Source organism: Vanellus vanellus, assembly GCF_965231255.1.
Source record: "Vanellus vanellus genome assembly, chromosome: 6".
In the NCBI taxonomy this organism is placed as follows: Eukaryota; Metazoa; Chordata; class Aves; order Charadriiformes; family Charadriidae; genus Vanellus; species Vanellus vanellus.
The window spans coordinates 31,413,628-31,434,828 of NC_138911.1; the positions used below are offsets into that span (position 1 = coordinate 31,413,628).

Here is a 21,201-nt window from a genome sequence, read left to right on the forward strand (position 1 = left end):
CCTCCCCTCCCCTCCCCCTCCCCCTCCCCTCCCCTCCCCTCCCCTCCCCTCCCCTCCCCTCCCCTCCCCTCCCCTCCCCTCCCCTTTGAAGATTTTAACTTATTTACTAATGCTGAATTCCTGGAAAAGTAGGAATTGCACATCAGAGTGAGCAATTGAAAACCTAAGTCTAACAGTACATCCATGAAGCTGTAAAGGGCTAGGAGAAATAGTGGGTTCAAGCCTCATCAAGGGAAATTTAGGATAGGCACTAACAACAGTAGCTCAGCAAAGCAACCTGCCTTTCTAACAGTGAGGCACATAAGCTCCAGAGTAGGTGGTCTACCCTACTGATCTCCAGTTACAGAAGTGTCATAATACTTCAAGGCTGACTTCTCTGGTGTAGATTTGGAAGTAGATCCTGCCTTGAGGCAAGTGATGTCCTACATAACCTCCTGAGTTCCTTCTCTGCCTCATTTTAGGGATTTGTGAGAATATGAAGAAGAAGATAGCGTTTGTGTATCCTGTACTAAGATTTGCTACTTCATCTTCAATAGTCCTAAGGGAAAATGTTTGTTATTCCCTCACAGTGTTGTTTCTGTTCGCCCTGATAAATATGATATGAGAACCAGTGAGTGAAATGCACAGTGTGGCTCTTAGGTGGGTGTGATGTGAAGAGACATGGAGAACTACTGGTATAGATACTGCTTCATTTTTAGAGTTAGATTCTGTTGACCCCCGCTATTCAGAGACATTTTGCAGTCACAGGCTGTTAGAGCTCCCGATTTGGGGGATTTAACAGGTTGATAAGACATTTTTATTTCTGGTCACTTAGGGAAGTGGAAGAAGTTGGACCCTAATAGGGACATGTGTAGCACTGTAACTAACCTGTAGCTTTGACTAAGCAGAATTAAGCTTATTTTGTTTGTTGATGCTTAATCATGGCGTTTGTTGTCTCTGCTTCCTCAATTCTGTCTAAGCAAACATCTGTTTCAAACCAATACATTAAAAAAGCAGGAGCATGGGTGTGAGAGAGGAGAAAAATAAACTATTGAACGTTGGAATGTAAATCTTACAGAAGTCAGTGGAAAAGTAGCTCAGCTTTAAGACATATCCAGGCTTTCTGGATTTAAGCTTGTTGTTGCAAGACAGCATTTCACTGTGAAACTGTGGAGCTCAGGCTTTAATTCTTGAGCAACAACAGTTCCAGAAGCACATCTACGCATGTGAATGCCAAGTAGTCAGTCTTATAAATAATACCCTAGTTGTGGAGAGAATAGTACTTAAACAGAGGAAGAAAGAGGAATGTCGCTGCCTATAGGAAGGATACCAAGGAAATGGTGGTGTGATTCTCTCTATGGCAGCTAGTTCCCTAGCATGGGACACTTTGGCCAAGACTTAGAGTAAGCTCATTTCCTGCATCCGTCTAGTTTCAAATGTAATCTGAAGAACCTAATCTGTTATTGCAAATAAAACAGGCATGTGAACATCTGCTGTTACAGAGGGAACTTCAGTGATTTGTGTAGGTGCGTCTGTTTGGAAGAGAGGCAGTAGTAACGTATTACCAGGCTTGAATAAACAAAACCGGCCCGAGTGAGTTGTCCAAGTGGAAGGAGTTCTGTTGAAGGATCTTCCTTTTTGCCAGCTATTATTGTTGAACTTTGAAATTTTGAAAACTGAGCCAGCCAAGTATGTGTGAAAGAAATGAAAACAAAGAAAGAAGATCAGGGCAGTATTTCTTGTACTAGGATGCAGATGGTAGATTTGTTTTGTTTTCTTTCTGATCTGATACATCAGCCCTTGATGGTTTTTTAGGAGCAATTTCAATAGTGTATATTTGGGGGAAGGCAGTAGGGCAGCTTCATCAAAAACACTTGATAAGGTAAATTAAGTTGTTCATTTTTAGATGAAGTTGGAAAAAGTTTAAAATGCTGTAGAAGAATAAAGTTTCTCAAGTACTTTTCGATTTCTAGGGGCATTTTGCTACGTGCCAGTTTAACTTAGAATCATAGAATCAGTGAGGTTGGAAGGGACCTTTAAGATCATCAAGTCCAACCATTAACCTACCCTGATAAAAACACCACCACTTCTAAACCATGTCCCTAAGCACCTCATCTACCCTTTTCTTAAACACCTCCAGGGATGGTGAATCCACCACCTCTCTGGGCAGCTTATTCCAATGTTTAATAACCCTTTCAGTGAAAAAATGCTTCCTAATATCCAATCTAAACCTGCCCTGACATAACTTGAACCCGTTTCCTCTTGTCCTATCACTTGTCGCCAGGGAGAAGAGGTCAGCTCCCATCTCTCTAAAACCTCCTTTCAGGTAGTTGTTGCTCTTGATTGCTTTCTGTTTGACTTGAGATTGATATGGCACACCGCTGTCTGTAAAAGAGAACATAAAGCCCAGAGGTGAAGAGGGAAAGTTGGGGTTTTTTTTAATTACTTGCTGTACCATCATCTCATCTTTTTTTTTTTTTTCTGAAAATGTTAATATAAGCAATAGTTCTAATTAAAAATGTTTTTGTTAAGGGGTTCTCCAGCAGCCGCTGAAAGTATTTTATTTTATTTTACTTTATTTGGATTACAGCTTTATTTTATGTTACTTTGTATGTGGAGTGCCCACAAGGATTTTAGCTTTCCGTAAAAGCATTGATGGTTAATTTCTGGTATAACATCTTATGGCTGAGAATTGCTGATGTCATGACTATCATTCATTGGTTGCTATGGAAATTAAGTAGGAATGCATTCAATATTAATGCTGCATTCCTACTATGTGCACTTTCATGATGGAAAAGTACTCACTGTCTCCAGGAACGCTGGATGCAGCAATCCTTGTGACAAGGAATGCTCTTTGCAAATATGTCTGGGGTACCCCCTTCCTTACTGTCCTGCAAAATCATCAGCCTCCATGGTATGGCTTATGCAGTTCACATCAATTTTGTGCACCCAGTAATTATGCATCCCAGTCCTTGAGTGTGTCTGTGGTAAAGTGCCATGATGGATTTGCATGGGATTTTACTTATATGTGACATGTCGCCGCCCAGGCACTTCACAGTGTGTTTCTTCTCCTTTAGTTTGAAAGGGAAATGACTTCTAGAGATCCCGAAAGGTTGTGTATAGAAGTGTGGGACTTTTGTATATGCTTTTTAAAGTGGTTTCAATGCAACCTCTTTCCTGTGGAGGGACAACAGAGTTTAGTGATGGTTTATTTTTGTTAAGTCCTGAATTCTGGTGTTTCACTTCCATTTCAGGCTGCGAGGAGCAGACTGTGTCTTAATCTAACTAGCAGCTGTATTTTCTTTCTTAAATTTTAAAATGTCATTCGTAAAATGCTGTTGCACTAGTAAGTTGAGCTAATATTTCAAATATAAGGTTGGGAAGTGATATAATTACAATTTAACACTTCTGATTAAAATGTAAGGGTACTTGAAAAAGTCTGTAGCAGAACTGCATGCCAAGTTTCTTGAAGAAATATTTACGTCTTTGATTACTACCCATTAAAAGTCAGGTAACTATCATAGCACTGGTCAAATACAGGAGCCATGTATATCTACTCTCAGCCTGGTGGGGGAAAAATTTAGAAATACGCCTGAATACTTGGAAGGGGACCTGCTACTTAAGGGAGACTTGGCTAAAAAATGAACGGACCACGGCATTCTGATTATACAGTTGAAAGTTATTTTTACAAGAAAATTATGTTGGTATCTATAAGGAATTAACACACCACCACCCCACCCTAGAAAAAAAAAAACATGAAGAATTTTGAAACTGCCTGTAAAATGTACAAGTCACTGATACCGATAGCGATGAGCTGTTGGCTTCTGCAAAAATGGTGCAATGGGAAGAACAAGTTTTTTTTTATGAAGGGCTTAAAGTGTAAAGTGTAAGTGCAAACAAAGCACCTTTTGTCCTCTATATCATAAAGAAGTATTGTGTGGCAGTGTAATTTCTTTTATAATTCAGAATTGATTGATGCCCAACGAGGTCTGTGGATTGTACCCTTTTGGTGTGGGTAGATGCACTTGATATGTGCAATAATGTCCCCATTCACTGGAGTGGAAGCAGTATTGAAAACTGCAGCTAAACTTGCTGTCTCTAGCAGCAGTGGCATGACTGATTGCTGAAAGTTGGAGCACGGGACTTGAATAGAGGTTTGGCAACACAGGGGAAAATGGTTGTCTGTTTTGGAGTGTGACATGAGGCAATATTTACCCTGCTCTGTTTCTCCCTTTCCCAAGCAAAAGGCAGGTTGCCAAGTACAGGGACTGAATGGTTTGGATCTTCGGTTGGAAACATTTTGCCTACACTGAGGTAAATGAGATGTGCAGATAGTTCAGGAAATCCAGAAGTTGTCCTCTATTTGTATGATACTTTACTCAATGGTCATGCAAACTAGATGGCTCATTCTGTGCATACAGCTTCTTTTTTTTTTCTGTCCTCTATAAACATCAGCTTTGTTCCTGTCTGCATCCTCCCTCTTTTTAAAGAGAAGTTGACAAACTTTATTAAGTTACTAAACTCAAAACTTTCCCCTGACAAATATACACAACCACAGAATTTCTGCATCTCTGGAACTTCCAGAGGAGTCATGGCAGGACAAGATCTATGTATGACAGTTGTTGGTGTAAATATGTACTTGTAGACACATAGTAAACGCATCTTTAGTTGTTAATATTTGTGTAGTTTTTTAGGATTAAAAATTTTCTAGTTAGTGCGTGTTCTGGAGAAATTAAGATCTTGCACAAGTATTCAGCAAGTTCAGCTGAGGGAGTACAGTTGCTGTTTTGGCAGCTCCAGCGTTCAATTACAAGGTATCAGGCTTGCAGAGCTCATTTGGAAAAAGCTCTGAAGTGTCAAAGCTCTTTTCTTTACCTTGTAGCTTCTGTGCAATTTATTTTTCAAGCTGTTCTCCAGCTGTGAGGGCTGGTTTAAATGAAATTCTTGCAGAATTGTTCCATCCAGATTTACTCTGTTTTAAAAATGCCACATACTGAGATTTAATATTAAAGCCCTCTGTCACTTAAGATCTTTTAAATCTTCCAGCAGCTTAATGATATGTAGGGTGATATGCAAAGTCTCCTCTTTTGGAGCATCTTGCCTTGCATGAAAAAACCCTCAACTTTCAAAATTCAATTAAATATTTAAAATAGTCTGAGTTTGTCCATGTAGTTGAATCTGTTATATTAGGCTGATAGAGCGTTTCAATATGGTGCTACAGAGCAAAATATGTTTTTTTAACCATCTAGTTAAATATGGTATTCTAATTAATGAAACAAAAACTTGGCAATTTCAGGTAACTGATGACAGAATATTCTGTGAGGGAGTGGGACTTCTCAAGAGATTATTAAACCCAGGTTTACTACTGCATTGAGTGATACAAGTATTGATTCTGATATTTTAAACTCATTTCTTCACTCTCTAGCTAGTCTAGAATATAAATGCTGAATTGCATACGATTCTTACAATGCCATGTAAATTGGGCTAAGTTTCTTTGACCTATACCTCTTATGACAGAACTTCAGAAAGCTTTTATTTAATAGTTTCTGTAGTTTTCTTCAAGAGTTAAGTGTTTTGAATAAGAATGTGAATGTTTCTGAAAGAACATTTCCTTCCCCTATCAAAAAGAACTAGGATTAGAAAAGGTAGGGAGAAATTGGAAAACTTAGAGCTTTCCTCCTCCCACCCCAAGAATGTAAAATGAAACTATTCATTGTACCCTGAGCACTACACTCCAATGTATTTCTTGAAATCACTTTCTCTATAGGCTAATATTATTCTGGGTTATTCATTTAAAAGCTTTGAAGCTTGCAGTTTCTATTCACTGTTATTTTGTTGTGTTTTTTTTTTTGTTTTGTTTTTTTAAGTAGTGATAAGATGAATATACAGAAAACTGGTATTTTGTGAGAATGTGAGAAACTTTTTGTGAGAATGATGAATGTTTTGGTGTCCATGTAAGACCCTGGTGTTGAACATTAACAATTTTGGTTTACAATTGGGGGTGGGGAGGGAGAATAAAAGGATTTTTTGTTTGTAACATTGAAATTTCTTGTATTTGGACAGGAACATTCAAATATATTTGGTTATCTTACTATGTAGTATAATTCAGCTTTCAATACTGAATATATTTATCAGCATTAAAAAATAAGTCAATAGATGACTGTGAAAAAATTAAGGTTTTCATGCTATGCCAGTAAAAAAAGTGACTAAAGCTCATGCTGAATAAGCAGGAAAATACAGTTCTATTTTTCCATTTCATTGTTTCCCCTGAGTAAGGGGAGACTCTCTTTCTAGATGCATTATGCTTTTCTACTGACGCTGGTGCCCCATATACATACAAAGTCAAACCTCCAAATACAGGTCTCAAAAGAAGGCCAGCAAAGGGCTGTTAACGTCTGTCATCCCAGCTGTACTGAGATGGATTCAGAGATTGGATTTTTGAACCCAGCGAGTTCAATAAGGAGCTGCTATTAAGCTTTTCTCCCCCTCCTCTCTTTCCTGCAGTACTTGGGACACGTCGAAGTGGATGAATCCAGAGGAATGCATATCTGTGAAGATGCTGTGAAGAGACTGAAATCTGTATGTATATTTGTTTCATGGAAAAAGTTGGCTTTGGGGCTGTGAGCATTACTGGAAAAGGTCCGTGCGGCGGCAGCGCCCCAGCTAAAGACTGAACTTTTGACCCACGTTAGGAGAACAGTTGGCCGGTTTGAGAGCACTGCTGCAGTTAGGGGGACATGCTAATCTGATGATGAGAGGGAGAGAGTTACAACTGTGCTTTCTACTTGCAGAAACTATTTGCAAAACAAATGTGTAAAAATCCTCTGTGACCTTTCAGGGCTAAGTTGGTACCCACGTGGGACTTCAACCATTGTTTTTAACGGTTCTTTCTCCCTCTCTCTCTTTTCTCTCCCTCTCTCTCTCTCCCTCTGTTGCCTGCCACTTTAATAGTGACTTAATTCACTGTTATTATACAAAATATTACTCGATTTAGGCTGCTTTTTTTTCTAATGCACTGCAACATTGTAGTCATGCATGTAATAATCTGGCTTGCATCTGCTCAGAGTGGCCTGAAGGCTGCCTAATTCTGGTATGTCATGAAGTGGGCTGCTCTTAGTTTGGCTTCTGTGAACGTTTGCTCCTGTCAATGGCACTCGTTCAAAGCTCTTTGTATTTCCGTGGCTCATTGGAAGAGGGCTTGTCATCTCTTTCCTGCAGTAGTAATATCGTAAAATCCTGCGGAAACAGCAAACTCCAGAAAGGCAATGATCAATCTATCAAGGAACTGAGGCTAAGACAGCATTGAAGAGAACAGAAGGAGAAAGGGAATTAAAATTTGAAGTCTGAATGGAGATAGAGAACTGCAGTCCTTTTCATCATTTCTCTTATGTGTCTTAGCTATACACATTCTCAGCTATCTACATCCTTCAGCGATGCCTTTAGCGGAAGAAACTCTTGTATCCTTGTAGCTCAACAAAATTATGGAAAGTACATCAAACACTCCTACTGCACCTTTGCTAATTTAAGATTATCTGCTACTGGACATCACTTTTTTCCCCTCACCAAATGCCGAGATCTCAAATGTCTTCCAACTAAACCTGTTCTTCCCTTCTTCCTAGCACGCAACAGAGGATTATAGGTTATCTTTTCTTCCTTCTGTTGTGCTGTAAAGTTTCTGAATTGGTTTAGTGCTCTGATTAAAATCAAGTCTTTTCATTCTTTTCTCTCTCAGCTAATGTATAGCAGCAACCTGTTAAAGCCGCATCCCATCTGTTCCTATTCAGTCCAACAGTGATTGGTGATTGATTTTTATTAAAAAGGGCCACACAAAATATAAATGAGTTTCTTTGTTCTATGAATTTAGTTTACATAGCTAAAAGTGCAAGTACTGACCACATAATGAATTGCATCCGTTTTTGTCTCGTTCTGCTTTTTGTTCTATCAGAATACTTTCTATTAGCACACCAAAAAACGTTGCAGTATCTACTTTGTGCAACTCCTCTCATTCTGTTCTCTGGGGACCTATGCTGTGAAGTATTTGTTCTCTAGCATTTTTTTATAAACTTTAAGCCCACAAGCCAGTTAAGTGTAGCTAAGCTTATAAATAATGAGACACAGTAAAAGCATAACACCCAGTTTCTTCTAGAATCTGGATAATTCCAGGATTGTGATTCTTGATCACCGGCATTATTGACTCAAATGTCAGACTTGGATACCGAACTTTTACAGGGCATTCTTTGGAAGCAAATCATTTCATTTCCCTATTCTGTGCTATGTCATTATTCCAAATTGTGAATGGCATCAACTTACCCATTCTCATAAACTCAACATTTTTCTTCAGATAACTTTGATTTCTTCTGCCGTTTGAAGTTTTTGATGTCTATATATAAATTAGACACAAGCGCATGTCTCTTGCGATTGCTATTTGCATTGTCTCCTTTGTCAGTGTTGGAAGTTGAGAAGCAGAGATGAAATTCTCATTGGGCCCCAAGAGGAAGATTCAGATTACTGAAACTACTTTGTACGCTTTAGTTGCTCGACTCCATCAGATCCAAGGTTCATTTGGAGCTGCTTACTGCAATTCAACCCCTGCCCCCCAACTCCAGCATGTAGGTTTTAAACTGGGGGCATTTCTTTAGCACTCTACTATTACTGAAAGCTCTTTTCTCTACATTATGCTCTCTTAATTAGCAAAAGTCAAACCACTGGACGATGTTTCAGCATGCAAGGAATGTGATAAGAAAACAGTTTGTTCATTTGGAAGTCTTTCTTTTGAAGTACTTGGTTATTTAGATGGGCTTTCTCTTGGTCTTGAAAGAATTACAGGTTTGAGCTGCAGTGCTCAAACTGAAAGCCTAGCTTAAGGGAAATTGGACTTCACTTTTCATATGGTTAAACTACATCGAAATGTGTGTGACTTATTTTAATCTTTGCTCTTTTCTCTGCAGGTAATGTGTAGGTTTTATAAATCAAATCCAGTCAATAAATAATAGTTCTTCTCTCTAAGACAGAATTGTTGAATTCTTGTATCTTGTAGCTTATAAAAATTAAGTTCTGTCTATCTTTACTTATTTTAATAGATATATATTTTTCCCCTTTTAATTCTTATTCTCCAACAGTTGGCAATTCATTTGAGGAACTGAAGTCTGTTCTTTTTTAGGGTTGACTAGTAGATTTTAAAACATTTTTATGGAATTTCTCAAGAAGAATACAGAACAGTGTTAATCTTGGTTTTAGGAATAGCTTAATTTCTGCTTTGCTTTTTGAAAGAAAAGATGCAAACAAATCTTTCTGTCTCTTTATTGTGGGAAATAACTTTTCAGAGTTTTCTTATTACCTGCTCATTTAAAGTGGCATAATTGTTTTTGAGCATTGCATCTTGGAGAACTTGAAACCAGATGACGGTGAGCATGTTATTCAGGCGCTGTTTAGTTGACAGCCGAGTAAAAGACGCCACTTTTAGCTAGAGAATCCCTCATCCGTACTGTATTCTGTTGTTAGTTTTATATCTCTGAAATTGCACACCAACAATACTACAATGTGCAGTTCATAATATTGTTTAAAATGAATGAAGACAAACTTTAGTTATGTCCCTATTTTGGTCTGATGAAATGGCACCGCAGTCTCATTAGCAGATCAGAAACCGATGTATTCAGCCATCAGTCTATTATTAACATGGGTTTATATTACCAGTGGAGCTTGCATTTTTCCCTTAGTAGGATATTACCAATGGAGCTTACATTTTCCCTTTAGTAGGGGTATATTACTAACTGTGTATACATCTCATATCTGGTAGGATCTTTGTATTTGGACACTAAGCTCTAAATGGTTTCTTCAGAACCATTTCACTGAATTTAAAGCGTTTGGCGCAAAGTGGAAAATAACTTTGTAAGGGCCCTGTAAGTGTATTTGACTCTGGTACGGGAACATCATATAAAAACAAAAGTATACTCTCTCATGTCATGTTTTGATTTTAAATCCGCTTTAGTGTGTAGTATTGGTTTCTAACTTGCCACTTTTTGTTTTAAATGATGAATTTGTTTTAATATATGTTCTTGTTTTAGCAGGTAAAGAGACATAATTTAATATTTTAAAACATGCATTAGTTATCTCTAAACTACATTAACTTAGTGTTGTTTAAAAACCATTTTGCATGATGCCTTTTCCATTAACCTTCTCTAGTTTATTTTAAAAAAATAATCTTGTTTAACAAGCATTTTGCTGAGAGCAAAATTAACCATCACCTAAAAATGAGGTAGCTTCTGGTGAATCTCTTTAGCTTTTGCTATCTTTAAAAAGCTGTTATTTAGTGTAACGCAATAGTCATTGCTCAACTTGGCAGCAGCATCCAGCCCCTTCTCATTATGTACACAACACTGTGATTAATCCATTAGTTCCCCTCCTAGTGTTCAGCATATCCTGTCCAAATACATAACCGTTCCTGCCTCTAAAAATTGTTAAGCTTTTCAGCTGACTGAACTTAGAGATGTTCGTTATACAGTGTCTGAGTTGACATAAATATGTTACAGATACTCGGTAAAAAGCCCTGTGGAAGGATGTCAGGCAGAGGCACACAGCAACAGAAATCAGGAAATGCAAAGTCGAGATTGACACTCCCTTCTTAACTTTGTGTTTCCTGGCTTTTGTTGGCTTGCGTCAGAACCATAGCTTTGTTTTAAATATAACCTTGTTTATCAATCAATTCTGGAGACACTGCCTCAGGATATTTGTAATAATATTTTTAATATAGTATTGTTGTCAACGATCAACATGTTGGAATTACACAGGGTTAATTTGGGGTCAGGGGCTGTCACAAAGATGCTCTCAATCTCATCCGCAATTTTCCACCTCCTCCTCGTTACTACTATGCTGTAGCTTTCTTACAAGCGAAACAATTTGGAAAGCTAGCAGGAACAGCAATATGCTTCATGCCAGCTTCCCTCAAATGTGGAGCAGTGTGTGGCTGTGCTCGCAGGGCACCAGGCCTGGTGAAGTGTTCTCTCAGGAGATCGGTTTAGATCTTGCAGTTTTCTCTTCACAGGCTGGTAGCAAAATAAAGCCAGTAAACTGAACTGCATGCAAATATGCTTAAAATTGTGTGCTGCCTTTTTCTTAATGTGAATTGGGCAATCGGTATAATCGCTTCCAGGCTGAAGAAATTTAGGAAGTTGTAGTTCATCTCTTGGTGTCTTTGCACTTTGCTGGCTGAGCTGACTTTAAAGGGGTCGTGTTCTGCCTATCAATTCAGAGTTGTGGAACGAATATCTAGTATTTGTATAAATAATTGTATAAAGTCTTGGAAGGCTTTAGAGAGAGTGAAAGAGGAAGGGATCTCACTTGTGTTTTAGTTGTACCACAAGGTAAAATGAAATTCCTCACTCTTCAGAGAAGACTGCATAAGATGTGAAGCGTAGGAGTAGCATGTAAACGAAAGCAACAAATTAATAGAGTAAAACGAAGCAGTGTTTAACCCTGCTTTATACCAGCCGTACATGCTTCTCCAGCTTACAAAGCATTTGCTTTAGGAAAGAGTGATCAATACAGAGCAAACTTGACTGTAATTCTGGAGTTAGAACTTTGCATTTCACAAGAGCCCATACGGTATTTTAATTGTTTAACCACCATGTCTGCTGCCAAGTTTGGTTTATAACCTAACTAAAAGGGACTAAACCAGGGAGAGTGAAAATAAAGTAACCACTTTGCATGAAATTGGGGCTGAGGTTCTCTTCTTTCCACCAATTTCAGGGCAATAGCTTGTTAGAATTGTGTGTGTGCCCTTTGATCTGCATTTTCATGGGATTATTTTCACATTTGCCTGTCGCACCTTCTCATGGATAACTCTAAAACCCCCTTCCTTTCCCTCCAAACCCTATTCTTGTGTGTGCTTGTTGGTTTGAAACCCTGGGACATTTTAGCTACCTACAGTAATAGCGCTCGACTTGTCCCCCCTGTTCCTCCAGGAAAGGAAGTTCTTCAAAGGCTTCTTTGGAAAAGTAAGTTTAATGCCTCGTTTGTGCTTGCACTATAAGGAGTTACATCCCTGGTATAGCACTGCCACAAAATCAGGGTGTTGAGAGTCCCCTAATCCATTTCAGAATATTTGCTTCTAAAACAGACTTGGAAATATATTGATCAAACAAAGAATATGGTTAAAAAAAGCAACCTGAAAAAGAATCTTAAATCCATATGGACTGTATCAGAAATCCAGTGTTCTGAAGTGATTTGGTCTTCCTGAAAAAAAAGTGGATTTTCCTTTTGAACCCTTAAACTTGTGCCGGCCTACATCGCCTGGGCAAATATCTAGAGGAGTTGGGGTCTGTGCCTTGTAAGTGCTTCATGATCGGCTGCTTGGCACCATGAGCTGACCCAAATGTTAGCACTGGGAGAAAGCAGTGTGCCTACACATACCATCTCTTAAACCTTTCTTTCTTGAGCACAGTCCTAATTCAAAGGTATATGAAGATGAGACCAGGCATTTACCTGCTATGTTTTTCTAATTGCAACTCAACTGTATAACTGAAAAATTTACTCTTTCTATCGTTGCTCTTGTTTTCATGAGGACAGTGTCTTAGACACGAAGAGAAGCAACTCTTTGTCCTTATTAAGGATGTGCTGTACTGGCGGCTGAGTGGTTTTATTCCTGCTGTCTACATCTCTGCAAGGTGGTGCGTGTAGACCTCTGAAAGAGCTCTCTCTCTTTACCTCTCATCTGTTCCCTACCTCTGCATTTAAAATTCCTTTAAAACATTTTAATTTAGTTTTCATACAGAGTTAATCTAAGATACGGCTTCTGAAGTATCTTGTTATAAAATGAATCTTGGCTCAAATAGAAACTATTTTTTGTCCCTTCCATTCATACAAAAACCTTTTGGAGCCAATTTGGTCACAGATTTGTTTTGGCTTTCCTTGGGGAGTAAATAAGGGTGTGTGGGGGGGTTCCACCTTTCACTTAGATAGTGATGTGTGTCACAGAGGGACAGCTGTTTCCCCAATTCGGGTTTCTTCCTATGATCTGGGAAAGCACACATCTAAAGTGTAGTAATAGTGAAGGGCCAAAATACTGTAGGTGGGAGATGTGTCAGATTAATTAGATTATTCCTACATGCAAACAAAATTTAAGAGCTGGAATCTACAAAGATTGGAGTGAAAACATGGTGTTTGCTTTACAATCAAAAATGCTAAGTACTACTTACAATTTGTTTTAAACAAACAGAAAAACCCCCACCTCATCCTCATCAGATATGTTAGATTTCTTTCTGCTTGCTGGTATTAACTTATGTTAGGATACATAAGAAAGCAAAGATGTAAAAGGACAGAGCTTTGCATAGCACTTAACTAAAAAAAGTCAGACAGATTTTATCTATTAAATATGCCATCTTCCTCATTACATCTTAGTAGCTTTTTTTATCAAGTCCGGTACTTGGCCACAGCCTTGTAGATTTGCTTTGCCTTTTATTACAATATCTTGCCAAAGAGGGATCTACTTCTACTTCAGCCTGTGAAGTGATATTAGTTAGTACTGAAAGCACTTGAATCCACAGTGTTTAGATATCCCGACAGTGTCAGTATGGCAGTGCCTTTGTTGCAGCTTCGGCCTGCAACAGTAGGCCAAATCTAGGGGAAAAACTGCAACAAAAGGGACAGTTGTTCTCTTTTTAATATTTGAGAAATACTAATAACTCTATCTTTTAGCGATTTCATCTATAGTTTTTCTGCAGGTGTCTTGCATTGGGATTAATATAATATTCCAAATTGCAGAGCGGCTTAAAATGTCCTAGCTTTCAAAAAGTCAGTCTAGACAGTTTGCTTCTTTCCCTGTCTGTATTTTCACCTCTAAAAGGTAAACCTGATGGATTCCTGTCTGGAAATGTTCAAGTGTTTATTATTGAAAATACTCTCTTTTCAGCTTTGAATAAAAAAACTGAGTGTCTGTTGATAGCTCCAGGTTAGGCTTCTGAAGTTTCATTTAATGTAGTGTATGCAACGTAACTGAATCAACTGCCTTTTCAGGCAGCTTCTTCGTATTTTAAAACTAAAGCTTTTCTGTTGTAGTGAATAGTAGTACAGATTCGGTAATCTTTCTCATGTTTTGCTTCCACTAAGTCTGTGTATTTCTCATCACGCAATGTTTTATACAGAATCTGAAATGAAAATTTTTCTGTTTATGTATCTTAGGCTTCAGGTATATCTTACAGCTGTTTGTAAGTCCCAGGACAGAATACAATAGGCAGAAAGACTAGAAAAAACTTAGAAGTATTTAAAAAATGCATTATTGGGCAATTTTAATTTTGCTCTGGTGTCCTTAAAACTTTATATTCCAGCATACATATAGCTGCTTATTACCTCCATGGTCCTATCACTTCTAACAGTTACATTGTCATGACCTGCGCTGCTGATTAGGAAATGTGCGTTTCGGATTTAGTCCACTTAATTTTCTTTTCCCTTTTTTTTTTTTTTTTTTTTGGTGGATGCCCATGTCTGTTGGAAGGGTTTCCCTTGTACCCAACGCACAGTGGTCCTGCTTTGTCTTTGGGCCTCCTTGTCTGTTAAGACAAATGCTTTGCCCACCCTCCTGGAGACCTCTGAGGGCTCTGAAATTAGTCCAGATAATGAATGTCGTATTGGAGCAGATTACTGACCTCCTAAGAAGTGCTGAGCAGCGAGGTTTCTATCGGGGCTGACTCAGCACTGACAAATCAGGCTCCTGGGAGTCGGAGCCACACATGGCTCTCCTCCAGCAGTCCTGTTGTCCAAAAGCTCTTGAATATGAAGACAAACTACTGATATGGATGTCTAGATGAGTCCCTTGGTAGCAACATTTACGACCACACTGTTCCAGTGGATATTGACCATTTGCTTTAAATACATTTATTTGGAGCCACCTATACCTTTCAGTGTTTTGGAGTTCACTTCCCATGCAGTATCTTGCTTCCAGTTTGATCTTTGTCCAGTATGTGCCAGGAGTGCAAACACTCATATCTACTTTCTAATCACGATATACTTGGCAATATCCCACCCGTAACAGAGTAGTACTTTGGTTTGTGTAGCCAATATAAACTGATTTGGAGGAGTATATTCCTTTATACATCACTTGTAGGCACAGATAAGGTGAGGATTCAGTATTCTCTTCATTTTATTCTGAGAAACATGAAGTTTCACGTCTTAGCTATTTCTAAATCATCATTTAGTAAAATAGCAGGTGAGAAGTAGCTCTGCTGTTTTATGAAGTGCCCAGCTCTGTTAAACTTGACTTGTTTAATACAAACTTCAGGAAGTGTTCACTATTTCTGCAGAAATAAGGTTTTTATTGTTTGCTGAGGAAAGACGTATATCTCGGTTTCTAATGATGGTAATCTAAACCAGTTACCTGCAGGAATTGTCTTCTCTTGATTGTTTGTATTCTTTGCTTGGAACAGAGGTTTTAAGATGGCTTAGAAGAAACTGGTACTCCATTTTAAAACAGTTCAAGGAGACAGACCTCTACAAACCATTTTTGGGGGTGATTAATAGGTTCTGGAAGCTAGCTAAGCATTGAGAATACAGACTATATTTTGTGGGTATCAATATTTACTGCCTTTTAAGACCAAAACTTAGAAGTGACTTTTACATGCTGCAATATTTTTTTAACACATATGATGGTAAATTTAATTACATCTTCCTTTGTGAATTACACTCTTTCCATTAGGCATTACAGAATCTGACAGTTTTACTTTACACCTTATCTGGGGTATCCAACAGGACACTTAGAAACTTGCTTCTGCAAGCACTTCTCCATAGCTTGCTTTCATGCTGTGCTTGTTTTCTCTCTTTTCTCTTTTAATCACTCTTCTGTACAAGTCAGTGCTGTTCTCTGTTCTCACCAAGCTTTTTGGAAATGCTCGGGTTGTCATTGCAGCTTCCGAAATTGGGACAGATAGTTCCTCCCCAAAAACAAACAGAAATCCTGCCAGGCCTGTTTTCTTCACAGTTACTGCTTTCTCTGAGAATGAAACCAATGTGATATAACAGGAGACTTTTCACTCCAAGATACTTCATCCTTACAGCATTAAAATTGATGTTGCAGACTTGGAACATGTGGTAGCTTATGCCAGAATGTGTCCTTGCTCCATTATTTGCCATATAAATATAAATCATATACACCTGCCATGAACTATTAAAAAAAAAAGATAATTGCAATTCTTGCTTGAAGCCATTAGCTGATACCCCCTCATCTGTATTTTTTGTTGTTGCTCTCTTCACTCCCTGGATTGGTCTGTGGTGGGTGCCATTAGCAGCCACAAACTACATAAACACAGTGCTTCAAAAAAAATTATTAGCTGGCTTAAAGTATGGGGCTTGTGAATTAAAGTAACACGTAAAAAAAAAAATATTATTTTTCTAGTAGTAGTAAGCATTAAAATTATGTTGACAACTTGTACCTATTTTCTGTTCAATTAATAAGTTTCAGAAGAATATTGTCCCAAGTGTTTATACTGTTTTCTGTAACTTTCCCTTAAAGAATAAACAGTCTAGAAAGAATCCATAGTTTAAATGGCTGCTGAAGCCTTCCTGTGTTTCCCACTTTTACTTACCCTCAGCTTGTGGGAGCTGAAAGTTCCCACAGTCAGATCTTGGATAAAAGCCAGACCACTCCTCCGCTGCATCAGCCTGCCACACACCATTGCTTTTTCAAGATACACACCAAATGGTTAAGAAATTGTATTTTTCTACCTCTTTTCCAAAATGTGACATTTAGCTCTTAATAAATTAGTGAAACATGTTTGGATTATTGATCTTGGCATTAAGCTCATAACACAATAACTGATTATTTTTGGGTGCTTTTAACACTGGTTTAAGGTGATGCCATGATTCTGCCATGCGACTATTGGGGCAGAGGGTAGGGCTGGTGGAAATATCAGGTAAGATTTTTCCTATGTTTAAACTTGTGCTAAAGAAGCTACCTGTGGTGTAACTCCTTATGAATTAGTGTTTTCTGACTCTTTAGTGGAATTCTTCACCCACTTGGTTAGTCTTGAATTCTTTACTGTCAGTGGACGTACACCCTATTTTTGCCTCCACCCGTCCTGTGCCCTCTCCCCATCCCCACAATGTGCTGTTTCTGAAATACTGGCTTTGGCTTGGTTCTCTGAATGTTTTGCAACTTGGATTGAGTATCTGGCTTTGGGCACCCTACTGACCGTGGACTTCATCTACACTTAATGTTATGGTTCTTGGAAAGGGGAAGGGGGTGGCAGTCTGATGCTGTTGGCATAAAACTATTTTTTTTTCTTTCTTTTTTTTTTTTTCTTTTTTTTGAAAGTCTGGGAAGAAAGCCGTCAAAGCAGTCCTGTGGGTTTCGGCGGATGGACTCAGAGTTGTAGATGAGAAAACAAAGGTTAGATTTCCCTGGACAGAAGTTTTCAATCTTTATATAATAACGTATGTGCTATAACTTTAAATGGACACCAATCTTTATGTTAATGCAAACGTTGGTATTTGAAAGGAAGACTGAAGTGTATAATTAGTTTAATCATTTCTTGCTTTGTAAACATTGTATGATTGCTAATGCTTTTTCCCCAGTTAATTCCACACTACTCTCCAAGACACATTTCATAAAATGTGGCAGGTAGCACAAACTCGGGATATTTTTTGTTGCATTTACCGGAAGAACCATTTTTTGCCTGATAAGTTTTGTTGATGTTGAACTTGGAGAGTCCCTTGACTTTGTTCTGCACCACTGCAGAAGGCTGCCATAGTAATAACATGAGCAAACTCATGTTAATCAATATCATTTTCAGTGCATCCGAATCCCAGAATGGGTCTGAATGAACAAGAGCTAGCTTCCAAAAATACAAAGAAGAGAGTAAATGAAATAGAGGGGTTGTGCCTTCAGACTCAAGCTAAATAGTAACCGAGTATCAAATTTGGTAATTTCTAATTCTAATATCTAAGCTGTTGTTCTGAAGTGGAAGACTAATATATTCAAGGCATCCTTCTAGATTGTTTTAATTTTTTTTTTATTGTGAAAAAGCACAGTATGTACCACCAAGATGCCTGTGTGCAAGTAATAGCAAAGGATTCTTGGTTTTATCTTGGCGTAGGCAATTAGAAATAAGAGCTTTAGACTTGCCTCTATAAGCGTACTAGTATTTTAAAAGATGGCATGGCTATCGAAACATTTTTTACTCTCATTAGTCTGAAATTAATTTGGTTTTATATTCATGTCATTTAACCCTTACTTTGTCAACCTAAAAGATGATTTGCAAGCCAACACTGAGAAGCAGGTAGAGATAATTCACATCCCTCTGCGGTACAACTGCCTGGGGCTCGACTTCTCCAGGGCTGCTGATATGGTATCCTTCATGAACGCTGAAGTTACTGTCTCTTAAGAATTCAGTTTCTAATACAAACATACTTATGTAGGTGAATTCAGTCTACTGCCTAATTTGAAAATAATAATACATGTATTATTTTTAGAAATGTTGCTGCATATATCTGATCTGTTAAAATTGAATTTTAATAAGTTGTGCAGACCCTGGAGGAAACTAAAAGTATAGGACTTAAAAAGAGAATATACTATTGCCTCCTGGTGGCTGATTACATTAGCACAGGTGCCAAGTACTAACCACTAACCAAACCAAACAATTTTGAAAAAAAAAATTTTTAACGAAGATAGCATGTTTTTAGAGACACTTCTCCCATCAATCTATGGGAACAAATCAGGGGTGTTTGGTACTACCAGTGCTGCTGGTGCTTTTCCATTGCATCCCTGCTTAGCTAATTGGCACATCAGCTTTTGCTTTTTGTGTAGCAGCTGCTATACCTTTTCACACTTGCAGACCGCTCCCATAAGTTTCAGCATTGTGTTTTAATGACAGTAACGATTTTTTTGATTGCAAGACTACTGGAGCTGCTGTAAAAACAAAATAAAACAAAGATGTGAGCTCCATAGTCTAGAGGGGAGATCTTAGAAATTGTTTGTTCCCCTACATTCTTAAGTGGTGCCTTGGCACACTTCTACCAAAGGTGGCCCGTGGAAAATGTCATCTGTCCCTTTTGTTTCATACTGGGAATAGATTCTGAATGGTGAATTCATTGGCAGATAACTATAGCCACATCAGGTTAGCCTCCTCTTAGTATAACTCATCTTCTTGCAGTTAGCGCTGAAAATTACTTGTTCAAATGTTTCTCCGTATTTCTTCACATTTTTCTTATTGGGTTGGGGGGATTTTTTCACTCTAGGACCTTATAGTTGATCAGACAATAGAGAAGGTTTCTTTCTGCGCACCAGACAGGAACTTTGACCGGGCATTCTCATACATCTGTCGAGACGGCACGACGAGACGCTGGATATGCCACTGCTTTATGGCCGTAAAGGACACGGTAAGTTTAATACGGTGTGCATCCAACTCTTCCAGCTTCTAGCTGGAAGTTGTGATTGGAAGAATAAAATATCTAGAATACTGCAATATGTTTTGACTTCAGCTAAAATATTACTTAGTCCTTGAAAATTATTTTAGTTCTAATTCTTTATATCTGAATTATTTGCCATCCCTCTGTGGTGTCAGCTTGTGGAGAGAAATGGTGCCCAGCATGTGTATAAATGGAATGCAGTCAGCCTCAGATATCTCTAGCAGAAGGGAACTACTCTTCTAAAAATAGACAGAAGATATTCTCATCTGAAAATGTATACAGCCAAAACTGAAACATCAATGACAGTTTTTCCAGGATAAAATCATAGTGAGTAAATACAGACTGGTTATGAATGCAGCCTCTTGTATGCGAATGTTATCTTGAATGGAAAGTCATCTGAATGTTAAGGGTTGGAGGTAAACTGCATTAAATTAGCATCCTGTTTGCTTCTAAGTGATAGAGGTTTTTCCAGTAGAAGGTTTGAAAGCAAGTCACCTCTATCAGTCTCTTGCTGTGTAGACTCAAGTCATTTAACTCCTTGATCTGGCCTTTCCCTCTTCCTGCTTTTTGTTGAATCCCACCTATATTATACAAAGCGCTTGAAACATCATCCAAATTCATTGCATGAACTCCACATAGCTACAAGTTCAGAGCAATTGTACTAGACAATTTATCATTTTTCTTTAAAGAGAAACAATGCAGTTAGAAATTCCCAGTTAAACTTAATGTTTTTCTCTGTGAATAACAGGGCAATTCACTTACTGATTATAATAGATGAGTTGAGCTACTGACTCAACCTCTGACTCAGCTGTAGCCGCCATATCAGCTGGATTGCTGGGCTTCCTCAGACTTGAATTCCCTTTCCTTATTGCAGTTACTGGACAGTGGATCCTTTTGACCTCACTGTTTAATAATGGAAGTGCTTTTCAGAAGGCACTGTTACTACTACCTTGTGCCATAATGGCTTAATGGTGAGGGCCATTAAGAGGTGTAAGTAATCACCATTGTCCTTTCAATTTTCACACTTGCGCACAACGGAAGTGTCTCCCTGAGTCCTCTGTAAACTTTCTCCATCTGAGAATAGCACTTATCTGTACTTCAGCACTTAAACCTGCTTAAGATGTCTTCACAAGCATTTCGTTGTGCACAAACATATCCAGAGGCAAGGGATCCATGCAGGCACGCTATCGCATTAGCATCTTAGTAGCAGTTGAACTAAACAGATATCCGACAATCTCTTTCGTTCTGGGTGGGCCTTCTTGAACACTGCTTGTGCATTAGTAGTTGGGAGTCTTCCTGTACCGGGTTTAATTTTAGAGCCATATAAAAGGTGTCCAATTACAGTAGTTCTCTTTAATGCCTTAATTAGATTCCTCTTGTAAAGGCAGGTTATCACTTCGCAATGCTTGAAGCACATGTATGTTTCTGTTCCAGTTACTGTATGACGCAATGTTGTCTTGTACAGGGGGAAAGGTTGAGTCATGCCGTGGGCTGTGCATTTGCAGCATGCCTGGAGCGAAAGCAGAAGCGAGAGAAGGAGTGTGGAGTGACTGCCACCTTTGATGCCAGCAGAACCACATTCACTAGAGAGGGGTCATTCAGGGTGACTACAGCTACTGAACAAGCAGAGAGAGAGGAAATTATGAGACAGATGCCGGATGCTAAAGGTACGGGCTGCAACTTACACAATCATCGATAGGGAGCAAAACCAGCACTGAGGTGAACTGGAGCCGGTGCAAGGATTGAGGCTTAACGTCCTTGCAACATTCCCTCTCATGAACCTTATAGCGCACAAATCATATTCCCAGACGCTTAACACTTTACAAGATG

The 21,201-nt window shown here is 38.5% G+C and overlaps 1 protein-coding gene across 4 annotated transcripts in view; it reads left to right on the top strand.

Moving 5' to 3' along the window:
- NUMB (NUMB endocytic adaptor protein) overlaps positions 1–21,201 on the top strand; it is a 232,027-nt gene that overhangs the window by 201,787 nt on the left and 9,039 nt on the right. For 3 of the 4 annotated variants that reach the window (XM_082484873.1, XM_082484875.1, XM_082484874.1), the window contains 4 exons: positions 6,484–6,558; positions 17,279–17,353; positions 19,201–19,341; positions 20,837–21,038. In XM_082484873.1, the coding sequence (XP_082340999.1) occupies positions 6,484–6,558; positions 17,279–17,353; positions 19,201–19,341; positions 20,837–21,038 (493 nt within the window). Of the gene's footprint in view, positions 1–6,483; positions 6,559–11,894; positions 11,973–17,278; positions 17,354–19,200; positions 19,342–20,836; positions 21,039–21,201 lie in introns of all 4 variants that reach the window. The other variant, XM_082484876.1, reaches the window with a different exon arrangement.